We start from the raw sequence: 22728 nt of genomic DNA on the forward strand, positions 1-22728 counted from the left end.
ACTAAAGCCTCTGTGTGTTAGCTTGCAGGGGATTGAACCTTTCCTTCAGGTTATGCTTAATTAAAAACAAAAAGAGCGTAGGCCAAAGAAAGTAATAACATATGGGATCAAATACACCACTGTTTTTACAGAGATACTTCGAAAATAAAAAGGTATTCTCTTCAACACGTCAAAGATATTTATTTTTATAATAAAAAACATAAAAAAAACGATCACCCTCATAAGGCCCTGAAATCCTTTCAAAATCAAGTCCTGCTGCCCAGGTTAGGTTCTCGTAGCTCAAAAGCTCGAAGCTGACAGGTAAGCAGGGCCTACAACTGCCAATGTTTACCTGATATGTGTTTCATCATTAAAACCAAGTGGTGTTGTATTAGTACACTTATCTAAGTTCTGGTAACCCATAAGAAACAGAAATATCCAAAATGCTTAGCAAATGTATTTATTTTGACAGTTTATTTTTGTTATTCGTGTATTCCTTTTATAACCACGTCAAGTGGACACCAAAATAAACTGTATATTCCTGAGATTAATTTTAAATAACTAGAAATGCTGTATTTACAGCTCCAACTCCTTATACACATATAGACCCTGTCTATAGCTGCAAGAGGGGTATTCCTCACTCGCTCCTGCTGTTTATGGTCAAGTGTACATTCCCATTATGTTCCCCTTTGGAAAAAAGAAACTACAAATTGTACTAGTGAATTACCATGCCAGTGTAAAAGAGAATAGCACACATTACCCAGAAAATCAATTCACAAAATGACACCAGTATAAAAAATGTAATGAAGCAGTGCAAACGGGTATTAAACTGCAATTGAGGGACCATACTTGAAATGGCTAGATTGGGTTGGCTGACGCTAACTGTCAGCTTATAAACAGTGTTGTTTTATTTTGCTAAACCCAACAGAGGATCAATTAAGTGATGATGTGGCTTCAAATGCAAGCATATTTGATTTGGGGCCTGCGGTGTTTCAACAACACTGTCTTGAGTTTGAACCGTGGTCTTTATGTTTCACACACTGGTCCTCTCTCTCTTTTTTACACCAATGAAATAACAATAGCCAGTTGTTAACTCCAAAACTGTTCTGTGTATCTTTTCAGTACGCCATTACCAATTTAAACACATATTTAGATCTAGTCAAAAAAAAAAAGAAAAAAAGTAAAGCAGGACACAGTCACTGTTATTTCTGTGTTTTAGGAAACATCATTGTGTGCCTTCTGTGAAATTTGATGCAGTCTGTATGACTAGATATTAGTGTGGTGTTTCTGAAACTGTCTGGTTTAGAGCTAAGCAGAGATGTTAGATTTACGACACATTTACATTAACAAATCGGGGGAGTTTAATGTAAATAATGTAATTTATCTTGAAAGCTGTGTGTTTATAGCAAAATGACTCTACTGTATATCCCAGATTACTGTATATCACCATTATCTGTAATATTATAGTATCATCTGAAAGAAAGCAATTTGTCTAATCTACAGTAAGATCGGTGTCTCACATTCAGGGACCCATCGTGTCTGTAGTAGAAATGTCAGTGGTACCTTTTGGTAAGCTAAGAATATTAATGTTGTTCAATGTATTAAAACCTTGATACCTTGAGAGGTATGAGCTTGTCCTTCAAGAAAGATTGGGTTGTCAAACTCCTGTTCTATAAACTGGAAACTGATTGCTGTAGAGATTAAATAAATTTGTTAGGAGGAAATATCATCTGACATCATCTGCAACAGAGAGAAAATACTGAAAATCCTTCCTTTTGGGACCAATAGTTCCCTTGTAATGATACAGTTTTGGAAACAAGAAGTTTTGCTGGGTCCTTAAACAGTGTTGGAGTGCTGTTCCTCGGGTTTCTGTTCATGATTTGTGATAGCTTGTAGCTTTACCATTTCACTGTTAGTGTGGCATACATGTAAATGCTCAATCTTCAAACAGCATGGAAAAACAATACCTCAGAAAAAGAGCTTCACTCGGAAACTTCCTTCATGCCTGACAGTGCGCTGTGACAAGCTTACACGACATCAGCAGTTTATTTATCTCTTCTTTTCTTGCTTTGAATTTAGATGGATTTCAGGAGAAGAACGGCAATGTAGTTAATAAAAATACAAAATGAAATATGTAAAAAATAAAAAAAAAAAAAAAAAAAGATAAATAACCATTATTTACATTTTACTGCCATTCCCCGCTATAATGTCAATAGGCCGGTCGTGTGAAATAGGAAACCACTGACTGCAAATTTGAATTTAAAGGATGTCACGGCTTGCCGTCGAGCCCTTGTAAATGTTTCAGTAGGACGTTGAGCTGAGAGTAGTTTCTCAACATGTAAATCAGATGCAGTTTTATATCGGTTCTGCAATGAACACTACTGGATCATTTGGATTTAATGCATTACCTAGGAATATTTTACTATCATCATTTGAAGAATAATAGTAATTTTAAAATACAAAGTTTTGTTGGCAAAGCTTCAGCCCATTCCTGTTGGACCAATGATTCTTTTCACTGAGGCTTGTGAAGTGAAAGGTACAATGGGAGTGCTTTAGTGCTCAAAGAAGGGTCAACTACAGTACATTGGACTGGACATTTGATTTATTGCACATATGGCTAGATCGTCATTATAAAGATCATAAACAGACTGCTAAAGTGACCTGAAATATGTAACTTAGTAAATATGTAACTCTGTTAAATTAACAGATGTGTTGTCTCCTTCAAAAAGTAGGAGCTCATTAAAGGCTGGATTTATAGTTTTGAATATGTAGCCAGTAAGAAGTCTCGTGTGATGTTTTTGTTTGACAGTTTCTAAAGATTTTGCTGACAAAAATGCTTAGTATATTAAATTGGAAGTACTTAACCCATACATTGTTTGATAGGATTATGTTTACTTGATTTACATTTTATAAGCCATTATTAACACATAAGATGGTCTGCAGATATCTACTGAAAATGTTTTTGCATATTTTCCCGCAGATTTGGACTGCCTCTACATATGGCTCATATTGGTCCAGCACTTAGAATGTCTGTACAGTTATTGTTACAGCCTTCTGGCAGGACACCTGTGTTTCCATTGATGCAATACAGTGATTTTGTTTTATCTACAGACATTGCATTACCTATTTTTTCGGTCATTCCACAGTTATGGGACAAGCTGAGCTCAGACAAATTAAATATTGTCTCTGTAGTGTAGAAATGACCTAATATGTCATGCAATGTAATGTTTACAATACCTAAGAAGCAGTGCTGTAAGGTAAATCTGTTTTAAAATGTGTATTTGTGTTTTATAGATATATGTAATAACTACCAATAGGGGACAAAAAATAAATAAATACCTGTGTATTTTTACCCACAATTTGTTCATTGCATAAAATCGTCATGCAGTTGCCTCCGTGATTTGTAGAGACAACCTTAATAACCAAATCTCCCTCTCTTATAAAATACAGAAGAGTTTCCTTTGCATTGAGCCCCTTTGGCTCTTCAGTAATCATGCAGCTGTCCAGGCAGTTTGCGGTGATTAATGATCTCTTGGGTGTGTGCTGGGACTCTGCCATCTTCAGTGTGGACTGTTCATAGATAAATCTGTCGTCTTCAGGTACTACTTCAGATAATCGGCCTCTTAGGATGCATTAGGACTTTAATTATCTGCCCTGCCGCTAGCCAGGAAGTGATTCACCACTTGGGTCATTGTGTTGCTTCAAAATTATATTTATTGGTACCATCAACAAATTTACTCGGAGGCAGTAAACTTATATTTAGGAACGTAAGACACCTTCTCATAAAGTGTTGATTGAACATAAGTGTAAATCTGTGCAGTTGACCCTGAGCACTGGCGGGTTATGATAACTCACTAAATGTAATCTTTAAGTGTGGAATGTTCCTGAAGCCCATGATATTATCTTGTACTGTACAGGGGGGCTCCTCTCTGCATAGGGATGCGTTTCAGAAATGCAGCTGTCTGTTTTAGCGATGCATGATCTTCCTATAAGCCTCAGTTTATAGAAGGTCCTCAGTATTTCTTCCTTTCCTGAACCAATTTAATTCACCCACATTTAATGAATCACAATGTGTCCAATACACCTTGTGTTTACTTTTCTTACAGAGGTTTATGAACAGTGAGACTGATCAGCAGGGTTCCTCCTATCAACATATTTTATTCAACTATTTTTGATGTACTATGTGTCATTTTGTAGATAGGATCTGCATAACTCAATGTTGATAAGATAATTCATTGAAACACTTCAAGTTAAAGTGTGCAAACAAAGCAGAGACATGCAGAAGCTTCCTTCACAGTTACAAATATACAGAGCCAATGTATATGAGTTTAGAAAGTTAAGGACTGTTTTATCAGGTAATTGCACTATACTTATTTGCCTGTGCTTTACCACAGCTTCACTATGCTTTACTAAACTGTCTGTGCTTGTATAGGACATTCCAAGGTTGTATTTAATAAGTAATGTAGACATACTAAATTATATGTATGCACTTTCATGTGGTCCTTATAAGAGCTGGCTTTAACTGCCGATAGCATTCCTAATTCTAGACAGGGTACATGTGTCATTTCATTCTGATGCCAACATATAGATGAGGAAAACTAAGCCTTTTCTGAAAAGAAAGCTCCTTGAGAACTTGCAAAGCATTTTACACAAGAGGGAAGAAAGAGGCTCAGTCGTTTTGAGCCATTATATTGATTGATACAGTACTCTTGCTTCATCTCCTTTAAGTCCTCCAGGTGAGGTATTAGTTCATGTGATTTGTACTCAGTGATTCTGGAGAGGAGGGCTTCGTAACTGCACCAAATAGTAATTGAAAACAGATGGCAGGCTATACCTATGTTCATATCTGGGTGCAAAATAAATAAAGTGGTAACCCTTATCCCCAATGAGTATCTACAGTGAAATATGTATAAAAATGCATCATATGGTATCTTCACTTTATTCCTTTCCATGTATGATGCAACTCTGAGTAAACAAACCGTAGCAAAGATTACAGCTCATATCAGAGCCAGAAGCATCTCTTCCTGTTTATAGTTTACATAAACATACAGGAAAACAACAGGAGACATGGCAGAAACAATTCAGCAAATTAGGCCGAAGGAACAGCTGTGGTCTTTCCATACTGTGAAGCAGTTACTAGGAATCTGCTTTCCATGTTTATTTAACAGGCACGAGACAGCCTCCTGGTCAGTCTGTTAGGAACAAATGGCTTGTTTTCTTAATGCTGAAGACTATAGAGGGGAGGGTTTGGTGCAAACTGTATTCGAATGACAGACACTTTCATGTACCGTCCACCCATAGTCTGCTTTACACAGCCCCACATTGTAATTATTTCAATTCCAATGGAGTGGAATTGTTTAATTTGCAGAACTGTGGTATGAGGTACCATCATTTTTCCATATTTTTTTTTTTTTTTTTAATTAAAAATAATGTTATTTTCTGTATTCATCAGTTAATGGTGAATATGTATAATATTTTGGACAAAGAAAATGAATGGGGGTGTGGCACTGTGTTGAGTTATTCTTAGTAGCTGTTCAGCCAACAGGGCTTGAAAATGACTGCTTAATATATTGTATTGCACGTGTGTAAATTTATAGAAAGTTTATTTCCCTTATGTTACCTTAGTCATCTGGTTTAGGTTTCCCGGAATTTTAAACAATCATAAAATCAAAAATAAAGAAACTTGGGGCTAAGTTGGTTTGTTTCTCTTTTTATTGAATCAGTTTAAAAAGTCATTGCCAACTATTCTAAGAATACATAATGCACAGAATGGATCCACATGATGCTGAGTGAGCATGATAGTCACTGACATCTGTCAAAGTCAATCCATTGAGATGGATGCCAGATGCCACACTAGCAAATGACTAGCACAATGTGCTTACAGTGTTAAACAAGGTACTATTAAACTGGTGGAATCTATCAGCTACTATTTCAACAGAGAATATGTACTACTGCCAAGGTTTATGGGGCGGGGGGCTGAATACATAACAATTGAATTCTGTTGGTCATGCATTAGTTTTAATTAGATATTCATGAAAGTGTTTATCCTACAGTATTTGTTTCTTTCACATTTGCGAAACACATGTTGAGAAAATAAATTGTTCATAGCTTTTGCAAAGGAGGGACGCAGGGAGCGCTGTCAATTAAAATCAGCTCAAGTACAATTTGACAAACCTTCCCCCAGGTTACATGTTCACATACCCGGGTGAATGTGAAGTCAATACAGACTCTGCTTGTGACATGTCCCCTTTAATGATCAAAAAAGCCTTAAATGAAAACGATTAAACTAACAATATTTACAAAGAAAATATGAAAATGTCTACCTCTTGAGTTCAAACAACTTCAAAAGGCTCTTGCATTTTCCTGCTTCAATAATACTCATGTGAAACTGGACTCTCTGGTTTGACCAGGTGCTGCTATGTCCTGCTATGCTGCACGACTTCACGGCGTCAAAATCCCCCATCTCACACACCCTGTGTTTAGCACCCTGTAGTGGTCTGTTCCTGTCATCTTCCAAGTGGAAAAAAAAAAGCCTGACATTGAAATAAGCAGAAACTGCACCCGATAGAAGACAAGGAATCATTTTAAGCGTTTAATTTCTGACGTGTGTTTATTCTAGTTTTACAATTAAATACAGGAAGGGATAAAGGGAATCTAGTTAAGAATTACATATCACCTGGGCATCATGCTCCCTGAATGTCGTGACACCAGCACCTTAGCAACGGACACCTGAAAGACCTTCCAGGGGAAAACCCTTGCAATATGGACAGCAGGGTGCACACCTCCACAATCACATATTGCCTTGCACAAGGTTTTGGATAACAGATTCACTTTTTTAAATGCTGTCTTTTTATGGTAAGTGTTGTCCTGTAAATTGATTTCTGACGGTTATGCAGAAATCATTATGTAAATGCTTTTTGAATTACATTAGATTGGTTTGGAATCAATATTTTGTCCACCAGTTTCAAAATGAGGAAACCACATCCTCCCTAACATCGTTATAGTAACCATTATTAAGCATGACCAACTCAATCAATTATAAATTTATTAAAGTGAAGCAGATTAATGAGCCAGGAAGCAAATAAAGTGAATTAGTCAGTCAAGCTTTGGCCTTGATACTCTTTCCCAGGACAGCTTTGGTCTAACTCCCTTCATCACCGAAGAGCCGGAAGAGACACGGCTTGGATAACTGGACGGGATTGTTAAACTGAATTGGATGGATAAGAAAGGGAACGCTGGGAAATAAAAAACTATACAGACAGAGGTTCATTTAAAAAAAAAAAAAGTTTTCATAACTGACTCATTCAAGGCTCAACCCTGATTGGCACAAAAATAAAAGTTCACTTGGGAGAACTGTACTGGATATAATGCAGAACAGGGTTAAATTAACCTTTAAAATAAGTTGTTAAAAATAATTATACAAACTGGTTGTGCCTCCAGCGCTCATTACCAATTTTCAATAGGGATCTGACTGACACCTGCTGTGGTATCATATAATAAGAGTATTACTTTCTGTTTGCCCAACATAACGTTTACCAAAAGCTGGTTATTTCTGGTGCGTTAATCCACGTACAGCTTGTCTGGGAAAGATATACCACAAGTATAATTTGGGTTGCATGAATTATTGTGATTTTGCACATCCCCAAACATCTTAAATATCTATTGCCTTCTGTTTGACTGCTGCATAACTTTGAGACATTGTTGAAATTTCTTCACAAGTGTACCCTTTAACATAATGGACAAACCACAGAAATATATCGTCATTGCATAGTGTGAGAAACCACTGGACTGCCACATTGAGCTGGAAACAGATAGTAAATCATGGCATAAAGATATTGAATAGCAGAATGGTTGGTAGCCACAGACCGGTTATGATGTATTAAAAGGCAAACTACAGAAGAATACAGTGGTTATGATGCCTTCATAGAGACTGCTTTCAACTTACCAAGTGTTTAACAGGTAAACCAAAAGCACAAAAAAACATTTCTAAAATGTAATTAAAACACTTGTTTTTCCCTTCTACAAAGCCGTTTAAAGATAAATAACAGTTGACAGGGTATTAAACCTGAATGGATTGAGAGATACTTGTGGAAGTAAATATGAATCGTTTGCAGAACACTCAGCTCTCAGCTCAGTGTATTCAACCACACCCCACACATGTAAACTTATTTAAGAGGACCAATGCAATTGCTTTCTTAATTGTGGCGAGCTTTGGTATTGTGAGTTTGTACCCCCAAAAAACCTATAGTGTTTAAAATGCATGCGAGATCAGGTTGGAACAACACCATGTTGGTAGCTGTGCACGGATAATTGTTGCAAACATTACAAAAACAGTAGTTATAAATGGAATTCTATCTAGACGTGTACTGCTTATACAGTGGATACATGTTTAATATATAGCTATTACATGCAATGATAGCTGGATGTACTGTGTAGTCTCTATTTTGATATGGGCTTGACATAATTACAGTTTTCTATATTTGTGGGTATTGCTCATGCAATTTGTGGTAAACTCTCTGCCACTCACTGATGGATTCTCCTGATTTATTCTAATTGATAGAATCTCAGTGGGTGGATGGGAACTGGTTAAAGTGGCTACAAGTAAGTGTTCTGCCAGGGAGTAAAACATCGAGCCATGCCACTCTGAAGCTCCTGGAAATACAGTAAGCCTTTTAGCAGGATATTTATCTAAGCGGTAACATGATAAACAGCTGCAGAAAATGTCTACGGCAGCGTCTTGATAAAGCTCAGGAGCTGGAGTGCTGAAAGTTTTGCTTGTAAGCATCCTTCAAATGTTTTAAATTATTACCTCTGGCTAATCATTTTGTATAAGAAAAAAAAAAGTTGTATTGAATTAACTTTTGCAGATGGCATGGATAAATACTTAATAACAAAGGCAAGAAAAGATAACAAGCGTCTCCCATCACTTCTTAAATGTAAAGTGAAACAGAAAGAGGGGGCTCAAACATGCTCAAGTGGGAGTTTTCTTTCTGAATTTGCCTGCTCAGTTTTGGTATGCTGTATAATAGATGCTGTTTTGGTGACTTCATCCCTTGGGATATCTGATGCCTTTTCATTTTCTAAGAATGTGTGCCTTTACATTGGTAAATTCAGTAACAAGGGCTGAGTCAGTCAAGAACCACACATATTGGATGAAATATTATTGAGAACAGTGGTGTAGTTCTAAATCTCAAGGTACTGGAACCACTAAAATATAGATTTTTCTAAACAATTGTTGTTATATGAATTCACATTGTATTTGTTTACTGAACTTCTAGTAACACATATAATACTGTAGATAATGCATTTGTCTAATTTCTAAAAGTATTTCTAAAGTGCTTTTCTCCAGCTTCGTTTGTGTTTGGGTTCACGGTCATAGTCGATGCACTGTCACTGTTGTGCGGGAGATGTGAGTCATGTGACTTAGCTTGCCTATTATGCACATGCCGGCTCGACTACACCGTTGATTGACAGGGCCATAGCAGGAATCAGATTTATTGTACGGTATTCAATAATTTAATTTATTTTAAATAAAGTAACACAAAAGGAGCATTCAGCAAAAACATAGCTGGGAAATCTTTAAACACAGTGGGGCCTTATGTATTGAAGTAGAACTGGTTTTGACTAAAAACAGGATCCTTTTCACTATTAATAGAGGTTGTATTGTCTATTGTTTAGTTAGTTATGGAACAAACAATGTATACTGTAGGGGTGGTCCTCCTGGGAAATGGAAGAATGGTCTTTGGGGAATGATCTGGCTTCTTTTAGGTCCTGTTTGGTTTTGATGAAGCCAGGTCTTCTGTTCCCTCTATTGTTTGTCACTGTAAATAAAAAAATAAAAAAGTCATGTTGTTGTTTATGTCTCCTTGATGATGTCACTGACTACAAAAAGGCCTTCCACATCCACGTCTGACCAGATAAGCCAAGAATAGAGTTTTTTGTTGGTTTGTTTTTTGTTATTTTGTTTAGACCACCTATTGTAACTCACTTGTCTGCTTGCCACGGCTGCATTTCAGCTTTTGTTATGCAAGTTTGTCATTACTGTGTTTGACAGTCTTTACCTAGCCATAGAAAATTAAAAGCACTGTACACAGCTTCATGATATAACCAAGACACCAGATTCTGTACCATGAAGATTACAAAAGTGTAAGCTGAACAATTGCAGTGATACAACAATGTAAACTAAATAAAGCAAGCGCATTCAATTATTTTCCTAATAAACAGTAATTATCATTTAGGATATGATGAGTATTCATGAGTACATCAGGGTGCTCAGGTCAGTAACCGACTGTACATCCTATTTCAATAGGAACCCCTTGCAAAGAAGATGGATATTTAAAAGAAATAAAATCACTTGATTAAAGGACCTCTTCAAAACATTGAACTGTCAAGCCTGTTACTACATACTGCAAAATAGCACCACTCTAATTACAAGCTCTAAGGATCTGGTATTTAGCATGTGTGGGCATGTTAGGAGAAACACTGTACATTCCAAAAGACAGTTCAAAAGTGTTTGATGAATATGCCAATACTGTATGTGCCTGGTGTGAGTTCGTCTTGTTCCGTCCCAAAATCAGTCTTAATACCTCTGAATTTAGAAGAATTCAGACATAATAGATTCTGACATTTGCTGAAGCATTGACTTGTACAGTCTATTCATTAAATTAGAAGGCCTTAATAAAAAATATGTTGGTTAAAATACAAAGCCTCAATAAAAAGTAAGTTTGGTTTTATTTTAGGTATTGAGGTAAGCTGTCTTGTGAAAATCTTCATTGGTCCTCTCATATTATGTGGTTGTGTTGGAAGCAATTGGACTTAAACCAGTGATCTCCAGGCTATAGGGCGCATCGTGCACTCCACGTGGAGCACCTTTACTGGATGCGCCATTTGGGAGACCCCAGGATACTGTCGTTCTAAGCTTGGCTGTAACATCTGGGTTGAGTAAAGAAACCCTGAACAGCAAAAAAAAAAAACATTTTCTTACCAGTTATAAAAAGTGTGATAGAGTAAACCAGCTGGTAAATGCTTGTTAAGTTTCCACATCAAACATAAAAACTTGTTCAAATTTACAAGATATGAGCCTGGTATTGGCAATCCAGAGCTTCCATTTGACTGCTTTTAATATTAGAGGATTCAGGAATCCTTGTTGTAGTATATAATAAGCTTTAAACTGATTATCTCTGTTTGTTTTTCAGGTGTCATTTGATTTGCTTTGGAAGAACAGTACTGTAGTCACAAACAATGCTTTGTATCTTATTACTTATATTCTATTTTTTTTTAAACTAATTATTAAACTTAAAATGTAAGCTTTTTGATGTAGGCTTTGGACTGAGTTAAGAATTATGTCTTTAATTCTAGTTGCCAGTCATCATAGACAAGTGTAAAACAAGCTAGATAAGTCAAATTATATTTACAGTCGAAACGCCATCTTGTGAACACCGCACAAGAACTACCGCAGATCAAGTTACCTTTTGTAGTGCTGGACATACAAATAGGTGTTTGCTTTGTGGGTCTGGGAGAATAAGTGAGATTAGAATTGCCTTTAGCCATTGCTTTATGAAGACTATGATTATGGGTGTAAGTTTTAAACAAAATAAAACAAAACAAAAAAATACAGATTTACAGTGTATTCTATCATCTTCTGTTTGGAGAGTGGTTTGCATTTAAACACCAGATTTCTTAAAGAACAAACACACTTATTGAATCCAGATGCAGGTTTTTTTTATATCTTGTCTATTGTTCAGCCAAGAGTCATACATTTAGAAGCTATATTGCACTGTATTATTGAATCGGCTCACATTTTCATTGTAGATGGTAGGATTGTTGTTTGCTTCCAGTCTCTGGAATGGCACTGCAAGTTTTAATTTATCAGACAGTGTTACATTCTTATCAGACAGAGAATGCCAGACCCTTACATTCTAGATCTCAAAGTCAATATTCATAAAAAATTATCATGCGAATATACGTACACAGTTTGATATTTATTGTGACATTCTGGCATTTTAAACACACCCACAAGCCCATTCCTGAAGTGCTCCAATAATTAAAATGAAATTATCCCATACTAAAATTAGAATGGTGTATATGATTTTGTTTACGGTAATTAAAGAATATATATATATATATATATATATATATATATATATATATATATATATATATATATATATATAATTATATATATATATATTATATATTAATATTTATATTATTTTTATAATTTTTTTTTGAAGTATATAAAAATATCAACATTTCATTGAAAGACATTTGACAATTAATAATAATTAATAATTTGATAACAGGAAATCTGCAGCAGTAGCTGGCAACTATCAAATCCTCTTTTTATTTTGTTCATTATATTGAATGACATTTTAATAGTACATCCCACACAAGCAGTTAAATGGGTATACAAATGTGTAGCATGCTGGGAGATTAGGGGTCCCCGTGGTAATTCTTCTAGCAGGTAAAGACTGTATAGCATTGGAAAAAAAACAGTTACAGTTTATTACAGTGGAATGAGTAAAACTATCATTAGGTTTTCTGAAAAATGTTCACATTCCAAGTATTCTTGGCTGATTGTTAACTCTAGGAGGCATGCTCGGTGTACCGGTGTAACTGGTATTCTAAGCATTAGTCTTTGGTTTCACATGCAGTTGGCAAATCAACCGACACGACTGTGAAGGAAATCAATAAAGTTTGGAATTTACTTGTGGTATTGGAACGGCTTTCAGGTTGCGTTGACTGCACAAAAAAAAAAAAAAGAAAAAAAGAAAAGAACTATGGCTTTGCCTGCTAATTTGAAGCTTGTGGTCTGTGTTTTGGGTGTCCTTTCCTGCAATTCAGGTACCGCAATTATACTTTTTAAGGTATTTCCTTTCATTTTGATGATGAGCGGTTACATGATGAAGTCTGGATGAATTTGAATGTGAGGATTTGTTCAGGAATCTTCCACAGTGGTTTAGGTTACTACATACTGCACAGGTTTACTATGCAAGGTTAGAAAAGGAAAAGAAAAAGGGCACATTATAGCAGAATGTGTTTCCCAGGATTGTATCTTAGAAAACGTGCCTGCTTTCAAAATACGTACATCACAAAAGAATAAACCAGCTCTCACACAGATTTAGCTAGTGAGGAGATATGTTTTGGGCATTTGTTGACTATTATGTTTTACCCTTATAGTTTCGGTGAAAGAAGTGGTGGAAGCATGCTGTGCGTCTGGACAGCAGTGGGCTTCACACAATGGGCAGTGCATTGACATGCCACAGAGTGAGATTAACACATCTGTCTGTAGGTAAGTAACAGCTGGCATTGTTAAACACTGAAATATGAGGCGGTGGGACAGTGTTTGCATTAAGAAAAATAAAACGGTCCAAATGTAACTGTAGTAAATGAAAAGAAATGACTGTTTCAGAAACGGCATATGTCACAATTCTAATCTTATTTACATGCCACGTTGCTCTGACTTGTCTGCCTGCCAGAAATACATATTTACCCAACGTTTTCAGACATTTTTATCACATTAGTGAATACCCCTCATTCTTGGCCCCCTATTTTTGATTACATTAAAAATATAATTACTGTCCCCAGTGACTTTGATAAAAGCAGGTCTGGTATGTAAAATGTTTACTGCAATTGCCTAAATGAGAAAGCATGCATGTCTGCACTGTACAATGTATTTTTTTAACGGATAACAGCTAATTCATATGCCGTCATCAAAGGTTGAAACAAAAAAGACCTTGCATAGTTAAGCATGAGAGATTTTTATTATTATTATTTTTTTTATGAGAAATTTTTGAGACAAGCCTCTTTTAGGAAGTTTGGATAAACTGACTCAAAATTCAAGATTAACTAGCATTATGTGCATCAACCGGTTTTATTTTTTTTTTTTTTCAGAATTGCCCAGAAACAGTGCTGTATAGGATTCTTAAAAGAAAGCAGTTGCTTGGCTGGAATGACCGCAGCAAAAGAGGGCGAAGATTGTGAGGCAAATGAAAGTGATACCTGTGGAAAAGACTCCTACAAGGCAAGGCTGATGTTGGGAAACAGTGTCAAAGATGTGTGCTCTACACATAGTACAGTGCATTATTTTACTAAACTGGTGATCTGTAAGCACTATGAACAAAAATAGCATCTGTTTTTTTGTTTTCTTCTTAAAAATTTCAACTCATCTTTGCAGAGGGAAGGAATTTGTTTTTAGCATGTTTCACAGTATTCTCATAAAAAAAAAACACATGTTCTAGTTACCATATTCAAGCCCAGAATATAAAATGGAATACCATCCTGTGTTATTTTTCTGGTGTATTTAACACCAGAAAATGATGATTCACCAATGACTGAAGAACCGATGCAGCTTGTAACAGTGTTCCTCTTGGTCCCTAGGAATGCTGTAGCTGTTGCTCTCTTGGTTTAAAACTCAGAAGTGAGGGACACAGCTGCGAGGCCCACCAGTTTTTGGGATACCCCTGTAGCCATGTGTTCCTGACATGCTGCGAGGGAGACGAAGGCTTCGTCCAGCCCACTTTAAAACAGAGAATGGAGCCAGAGGCAACGTCTTTGCCAGAGCGAGGTAAACAACCCTGATAGCTGTCTCTCACACAGGGCCCAATGCTGCACAATCTTGCCCTTAACTTTTATACAATGTTTATTATTGTTCTTTATTCTTCCACAGAGGACAACTTCCATATAAAAATATAAATTCCCTTTTTAGATTGAGAAGTTTGTGTGTCGTGGAAGAAGGGAGGTGTCTTTCAAATTTAGATTTCTTGGGAACATTTTTGCAAACCTACCATTTATATATATGAGTTTCTTGTGTATATTGGGATCCAGATAAAAAAAAAATATGACCCCATTGCCTCGCTTATATATTATTTTAGAATGAACCCATTGGCCTGCAGTTAGGGTTAGGGTTAGGGTTAAGTATTTGTTCAGGCCATTTTAATGATCCACTACAGACCCCAAGATGACATGTTATTTTTCTTCATCTCTTAAAAATGTATTTCTGTGCCTAAAGCATTTTGTAATGCTTTGATAACATGAGTGCACTGTAACCACACTGACAGAACCACGAGAGTCAGACATCACAGCACTTGACTCCCTTCTGCCTGTCATTGGCTTGTTGCATCCTATTCCTGTCCATCAGAATTGCAGCTTATGCCTGTCACTGGGTTCTGTCTCTGGTCTGTGCAAACCATTTTATTCAGAGCCTTTAAAAGTTAGAATTGGGCCCTATTTCTGTCAGCTAGTCTAAAAATATATTGACATACCATTTGCAGTTACTGGATGTGTCACTCACAGATATAACCCTGTTATAGTCTTGGACGAAGTTACCAAAGAACATGTTAATATTAATTGACTTTTATGAACATTCTGTACTTTACATCCTTTCTTCTGTGAAAAGATGGCCCAGGTCAGACCTCACAGTTTCCTGTCTTCAGTGGATAGTTGAATGTGGAAAGGGTATAGTGTATGTTTGTTTGGCTGTATGTGGTTCTGTGTGGGGTCAAACTGGTAACCATCTATCCCAGTGCATAGTACTATGCTCTGTGGGATTGAGGCACATCCTTGTATATGTGAGAATGGAATAGCTGCAGTAATTTCCAACACTGCATGGTAATTCTAACTTTGGAAATATCCACCCTTTCACAGGAAGGATGTATGAGGTAGATAAGCTGTTGAAATGTGTCAGATGTTTTCTGTTTGTGAATGAATAATTCTCATGGGCAAACATAAACGCATTCCTGTGGAAAATGTGTATTCAGGCAACCAACAGTATGGGTAAACATGTTGGTTTCCTGAATTTATTTGACTGCATTTTACTTTTCGGAAAATTATCATAATGTATCATTGTAGCTGGATGTTGCCTGTAATTTCTCTGGGATGTCCCAGCATGCTACTGACAAATTCCAAAACCAGTTTAATTGTGCAAATAGGTAGCAGGCATGACGCAAAAACACAGACTTACTTAGCAGAAAAGTCAAGTGCAGGATTGTTCATAATATTACAGTAATCCAAACTGGTCATAATCCATTTAGCTCATGTAAGTGTACCATAGTCCATGACTGAATACCAGAATGATTCCCTTATTGAGTCTTGTTTTACATGTGGAGGATCTGTAAAATGAGTATCTGGTATTCTGAATTCCTGCATGTAAATGTAGTTTATGTCTCAAGTTTCAGACACTGAATACCCCAAAGAGGCTTTCTCTGTGGTTGGTGAAGAGGAGAAAGAAAACATTGTTGATGAAGAGGATGGTGAAGAGAAGAAAAAAAACACTGCTGATGAGGAGGACAGTGAAGAGCAGAAAGAAAACACTATTGATGATGAAGATGATATCGACGAGTGCCTGATCTATGCAGGGCAGCTTTGCCACCAAAGCTGCATCAACACCTGGGGATCCTACATGTGTGCCTGCTTTCCAGGACACGTCCTGCTGGCTGACGGATACACCTGCAGACCAGGTGAGAGGCATCGGGATTGATGTTGCTGTGACGCCGTACATGCTTACGTGTTTAAAAACAGAAAGAGCTGGTGAGAGTGAGAGAGCAAATTCGTGAGAATGTCATAAGCTTTTAGTTTTCTGTCTAAGCTGATTATTTTAAAACTTTTGAAGTTCACAAAATGATAGGACACATCTGAAATCTTTGCTGTAGGCTGTTTACAAAGAAAATAAAAAAATTAAAACAAAATTGATTACAAGAAACACATTGTCTAGGAAGAGTGCGAGGTGACTCTTCTTTAACAATGGCCCCTGCAGATGAGAAAAGTTAATGGAATTTAAGAGGATCAAATGTCAGTGCAAATGGGTTGCTTCAGGTCTTAAAACCAATAAAAACATGACTGGAATGCTCATACACTGGGCCTCCGAGCATTCTGGGTAATACACATCACGGATTATTCTGACCCCTGCTGCAGAGATGAACAAAGTAGACGTTTTGTTCTCTGGTTCAGAAACTCGTCGGGGACCATGAAGTAACCGGTTCGTGCCTAGTGTTGCCTGCCAGGTGCAGAGTAATAAATCCTACTTGGAGCAGTCCAAAATCAGCTCTCAGCAGATATGATACCATACTGCTAGATTTCAACCAGCTCAACCAGCTAGTGGAAGCAGCCTGTTCCCATGGATTCCAGAGGTTCTAGTGTTGACTCTAACCTTATTAGAATTCATCACCTTTGTCACTTCAATTACAGTTGCAGACTTGGTGTACATTCTTGGCAAGGACTACTGTGACTTAACTAATGCTTGCACATATTTACAAGCCTTTTTTTTCAGGTCTTGGCTGCACACTAATCCTTTCCTTCCCTTTCCATGCTGTGACAAATAGTTTTCTGATTGGGAGTGATAATCTTTATCCAAGCCAGGCATATGGAATTACTTCCTGAACCTGCATTTTATGTTAAACTGCTCTCCTCTATCTGATTGCATTAAATACAAAAGTGGCTGAACTCCGGACCAAGTCCTGATAAGAAAACCCATTGTTAGATAAATGTTTTGATGTCTGGAGTGTTTCAGTCCGTTCTCTTACTCCAGAACTGTGTTGACGGCGATCCACAATGCAGCAAGCAAACAGTGCAGAGTTTTTATTTAATTTGGGCATTATGTTCAAAGTATGTTAAGAACACATGGAAGGACATTCGTTGATGCTAATGGGAATTAAGCAGGTGTAAATATACTTTGCACCTTGGTGTAGAATGATCTCCTTTTAATCAAGTGGGAGAGAACATCTAAACGTACTGGAGTACCAATTCATCTGTTTTTAGTTATGAAAAGATGTAAATGTCCTGGACAATAATGAGTTAGGAGGAGGAATTGAATTAAGATGAGGCTATGCAGTGGTTTGATGGAGCCTTCAACTGCTGCCAATTAGACTTAATTCAAAATCAAAAGCAGGCATAGAGATTGGGTTGGCAAGAATAGGCAGATATGAGATTAGCCCGTTATACAGAAATTAATTTTAAAGTACAGCTCTTTGCTTATAATTTACTACAATACCTGGTCCACTGTTACCCTTGAGGGCACATGTTAATCATTTAATTTTTCTTTTTTTAAATCGTATGGTTTCTTATTAGGAGAGAACTTGATTGCATGGGTAGAGTGCTGGAAATAAGAACTGTTTAATGGAGGGCTTTATTTATATAGGATTTCTGCTGGAAGGTTAACACACAAAAAACGTCTTACTGTATGAGAACGAGACCTCAACAAAAGGGTTGGGACTCTCAAGGCCAGCTGGCACTCGCTGATGATGTTTCTGGCTTCACTTCAGTCAGGCAATATTCCATCACACACACAAGGAAAAGAGCACTGCCAGGTGTTTTAAACACTGCCACACTGACTAGCGGTTTCACCTTTAACAGATAACAGTCGATCCAAAAACCTATAGACACATTAAATGATGCTGAGTTTGAACTCGGTGGTCTAGAGGCTCATGTCCATATCTGGAGTAGATTGAATTTGTTGGGCCTCTTGTCCTGCACAAGTGAGAAGACTGATTTTAATGAGAAAACTAATTTTAATAATAATGAAAAAAACGAGTTTTAATGAGAAGGGAACTCGTTTCATGTTTGTAGATTATGGGCTCACTCCTGTTTGAAGGCACTATGCCATTGAATGTGCCATCAGACTGTGGTTCTGTTTGCTTTGTAAACATTAAAGATTTTAAAAAAACAGGGTGGTTAAAACCAGTTTCCTGACATAGTTACAAATTCTCAAACAAGTTTTTATGCCTAGAAAGCAGCTCTGTATATCCTTTTCATAAATGTTTCTGTATATGTAGAAAGTGAAGACCATGAAGACAACAACAGGTTAAATGAGGAGGAAGAAACACCTGCTACTGAGGCAACTCCAATGGAGGCCCCTACCACTACAGTTCCAATTGAAGAAGAAGACCTGTGTAAAGGTACATAACATATTCATGCATTCCTGTATTAACTGATGTAACTAGATCTAACACTAGATCTTTTACATGCTAGTCACCCATCTCTTTGATCTTATTGTGTAAGTAAAACTATTACAATGTAAACACTGGGTGCCATGGACCATAATCGTGATTAAGTAAGTCTAAAATTAGCATTTGAATACAGTGAGTGCAGTCCTGTGGTGTGAACAGTTTTTTTTTTTAACTACACTGTGAAAGCAGTCACAACTGTTTTATAAATATAACTTCACTAAAAACAAATGAAAATGCTTGTGTGAAAGTGAACAATTTGATTTGATTGCACTTGCTGGAAGTTGGAGGGATGTTTGCATATGATAAGCTCTTTTATGTATTTATTTTTTTATTTGAAGCCTGGTGAAATCCATGTAATCCTTTATGAATGGTGCATGAAATATGTTTACTCTGGCAGAATGCAGCATGGTGTGATAACTGCCCAAAGAAACCCAAATTCCATGTGATGCATAGAGATTTACAGCGTACTAACAAGTGCAATAGAGTGCTGTTAGATACACGTTTCTCTCTTTGCTGTAATGCATAAGTAATGAAAGTATTATTATTATTATTATTATTATTATTATTATTATTATTATTTATTTCTTAGCAGACACCCGTATCCAGGGCAACTTAGAGTTGTTACAAAGTCTCACATTACAAAATATCACATTATAGATGAGAGCAGTTATAAAATAAAATCAGTGGTAAATAACAGCAAATTCAAATGAGAGAAAATTAAAAATACAGTAAATAATTGAAAATGATTTAAAAAATACCCTGACTCCTCACTATAAGCCAATATGGTCAGTTGACAGAGATAAGACTGCTGTTGATCCTAGGGCAGCTGTCTGTACTGATAAACCCGGGGGTTGGGCAATCACAAATCCACTTTTTTAGGGCTTGAAACATGGTTCCAGGAGATCGGGAGAGTTTGAGGCAACTTTGCCTTATTAAACCCCAAGTCTCCCCTGGTGTGCCATGCAGTGTCCTGAAACCTACTCTCCTAAATCCAAGTTTCAAGCCACAGAGTTGCTTCTTGTTCCCTAAGCTTTAGTCATAAAATTCGATAGAGCCTCTTATTCCCCAATGTAAAGAACACCTTAAACTCTCGTATTAATGAGGTAAACATTTTAGGACGGAAAAGCTTGAATTGCTGTTATAAAACACACTGTATGAGGGGTGTACAAATGCTTTGGGTATTACTTTTTATACCGTTTAATACTCCCCCCCCCCATCATAGACAATGGTGGCTGCATGCATCATTGCTCTCAGGTTGGAAGGGAGGTGACCTGTTCCTGTTTCCAAGGATATGCCCGAATGGGGGATGGGATTTCATGTGAAGGTAAGTACTTCATTCTTACTTACTGTAGGTAAGTTACTTTTGAAAATAGTGTTTCTTTGCTACTAACAGGCACATTCTAGACACAGATGGGCACTGAAAATAACCCTTGATTTGTATCCTAATTGAAAACACATGTACTCTGCTTCTGTGGAACACACTGTACTATTGAATGTCACCATAGAACAGGAAAATATGGGTCTTCGTTGTGTTGGGATTTAAGGAAGGAATCTTGGCATGTGATTCTATGGTACATTATTCCCCCTAGGATTTCGACACACGCACCTTTTCTATGTAATAGTGATTCAATTCAGCAGTTTTGGAGTGCTGTCATATATGTAGGCTAAGCTGGTCACATAGCTCCTCGCATGCTGTCTGAGAGCACTAATCCATTGTTACATTTGTATATTGCCATAATATATGCATGAAGAGTCTTGCTGATCCAGAAAGCTTAAGGCCCCTTCCCCAAGCTCTAATGTCATTTCCACGCCATTGTTTAGGGGCCCCAATACATTTCTGAAACCTGGGCTTTAAATACTTTGGCAGAACATACTTCTCAGGAGGCAAAACAAGGCCCAGTGCTAATCGAGTGTGGCTGAGAAAGATAGAAGCCTTTAAATGTTAAATAACAATCTGCTCAATATGAGGAACTAATTGAAAGGAATGCAATTCTGACGCTACCGTAATCAAATTGGTAACATATAAATAAAAAGCAATTCACGAACAGAGGTGGTCTGTTTTGTTAGGAATTCTGCTCTCCGCAAAAGTGTGAAGAGAAATGTACAAAGTAAACCCATTTAATTGAAATAAATGTAGCCTTTGGTGTTTGATTAATGAACACCAGAGAAATGTTTATTAATCGTTAGCTTATTGTTGATGGTATTGTGTGGTATTGTGAAGTCTGGTGTTCTCAAAACTATTCGACACGTGAATCAGTTCATGCATTATTTCCTATTTGTTGATGTGTAACTTTTTTTTTTTTTTTTTTTTTTTTTCAAAGTGTTACCATGTGTGTAAGATGTGGGTGGCCAGTTTTGAACCAGTTTGATCTATACAGGGAGTTAAATGTATATCAGATGGTCTCAGACATGATGAGCATTTGACACTAATTCAAAAACATAACTTTGGTTTTAGTTTGTATTGCAGTGGTAGTTTCAAAGGTTGTTTATGTAGAAATTAAAAGACAAAAAGGAAAATGGCAAAAGAAAGTGACAACAACTATCAGCAACGGTTTATGGAATACTGTAATTTCCATTAACCGTTTACAAAGTTTTTTTTTTATTTTTTGTGTCTGATTTTTCTTTAATTCAGCTTCTTCAGAACTATAACACCTGTTTGAATCCAATTGTTTGTTACACTTGATAAATCTAATGTTACTGCACACGCACTGATACAACGTAACATGGTGTACCATTGCATTATTCACTAGTGTATATTATGAACCTGTTTTATCACCATGCACATGAAAATGGTCATGTTGAAAGCACAACTTGTTCTTTTACCAGCTGGGCTTGGCTTACCTTTTCACTGTGGTTAACCCTTGTTTGTATAGATGTGAATGAGTGCAGCTCTGGCACTCATAATTGTTTCCGAGGAGAGCTGTGTGTGAACAGCAATGGATCTTTCCAGTGTGTCCGCGTCAGAGAGCTCTGTGACGAGGGCTTTATACACGACATGAATAAGCAATGCACTGATAAGATGACAGAAACCAACCAGTCAACTGTGGCATCGTTTCAACTCATTCCAGTCTGCATGTGGATAGTCCTAAGATTGCCAGTTCCGATTCCCAGTAAAATAAATAAAATGCAAATTGTGAAACGGTTCGCTAAATAAGCATTTCAGCAGTCTTTGTGTACCTGGATTTTTTCCTCGGATGCTGACAATATGTATGTTCTATTTTGCTTTGTACTGTAAACTTATAATACAGTAGGCAAGGTCCGGCAAACTGCAGGTGTCTGATGCATTTTTCTGCCGTCTTATCACCTGAACATCCATATGTGTCTTTTTAAATGCATCTTCTGATACAAAACAAATTACAAAACAAATCAATTGCACACAGCAATCTTTTAAATTGAATCTCAGGCTCAAACGTAAAGACAGAATGGTAGCAATTTCCAAATAGATTGCTCGTCAGCGCTAGATAAATACCCAGTGTTACACAAGTGTTTGATTGCAATATTACTGCTTTTACCAAAAGAAAACATGGGTGCATTTCAGATGCCATCTACATCTGAATTACCAATAAAAACATGTACGGTAATAAATAGCTCAATATACGATTGATGAGAAGTGTCCCTGTTCCAGAATCGGAATATCGGGTAATAATGTGAAAAATATTTTGGTAACTACAAACCACAAGTGTTTTGATTTTGCCAGTACGGGAGGTGGTGCCTGAACCATGAACTAGTGTTCTTTCCCTTCTGGGTGACTCACTGTGTGTGTCTCTCACAGGAATACTGCAGTAACCTATGCCAAACTGCATTGTGT

The 22728-nt window shown here is 36.9% G+C and overlaps 1 protein-coding gene across 5 annotated transcripts in view; it reads left to right on the forward strand.

The window, feature by feature from the left end:
- Positions 1-22728, forward strand: part of LOC121328688 (fibulin-2-like) — a 52434-nt gene that overhangs the window by 20532 nt on the left and 9174 nt on the right. For all 5 annotated transcript variants that reach the window (XM_041273644.1, XM_041273642.1, XM_041273641.1 and 2 more), the window contains exons 3-8: positions 13159-13270; positions 13873-14002; positions 14359-14545; positions 16149-16436; positions 18747-18869; positions 20143-20244. In XM_041273644.1, coding sequence (XP_041129578.1) covers positions 13159-13270; positions 13873-14002; positions 14359-14545; positions 16149-16436; positions 18747-18869; positions 20143-20244 — 942 coding nt within the window. The remainder of the gene's footprint in view (positions 1-13158; positions 13271-13872; positions 14003-14358; positions 14546-16148; positions 16437-18746; positions 18870-20142; positions 20245-22728) is intronic.

Source organism: Polyodon spathula, chromosome 16 (assembly GCF_017654505.1).
Source record: "Polyodon spathula isolate WHYD16114869_AA chromosome 16, ASM1765450v1, whole genome shotgun sequence".
Taxonomy (NCBI): domain Eukaryota; kingdom Metazoa; phylum Chordata; class Actinopteri; order Acipenseriformes; family Polyodontidae; genus Polyodon; species Polyodon spathula.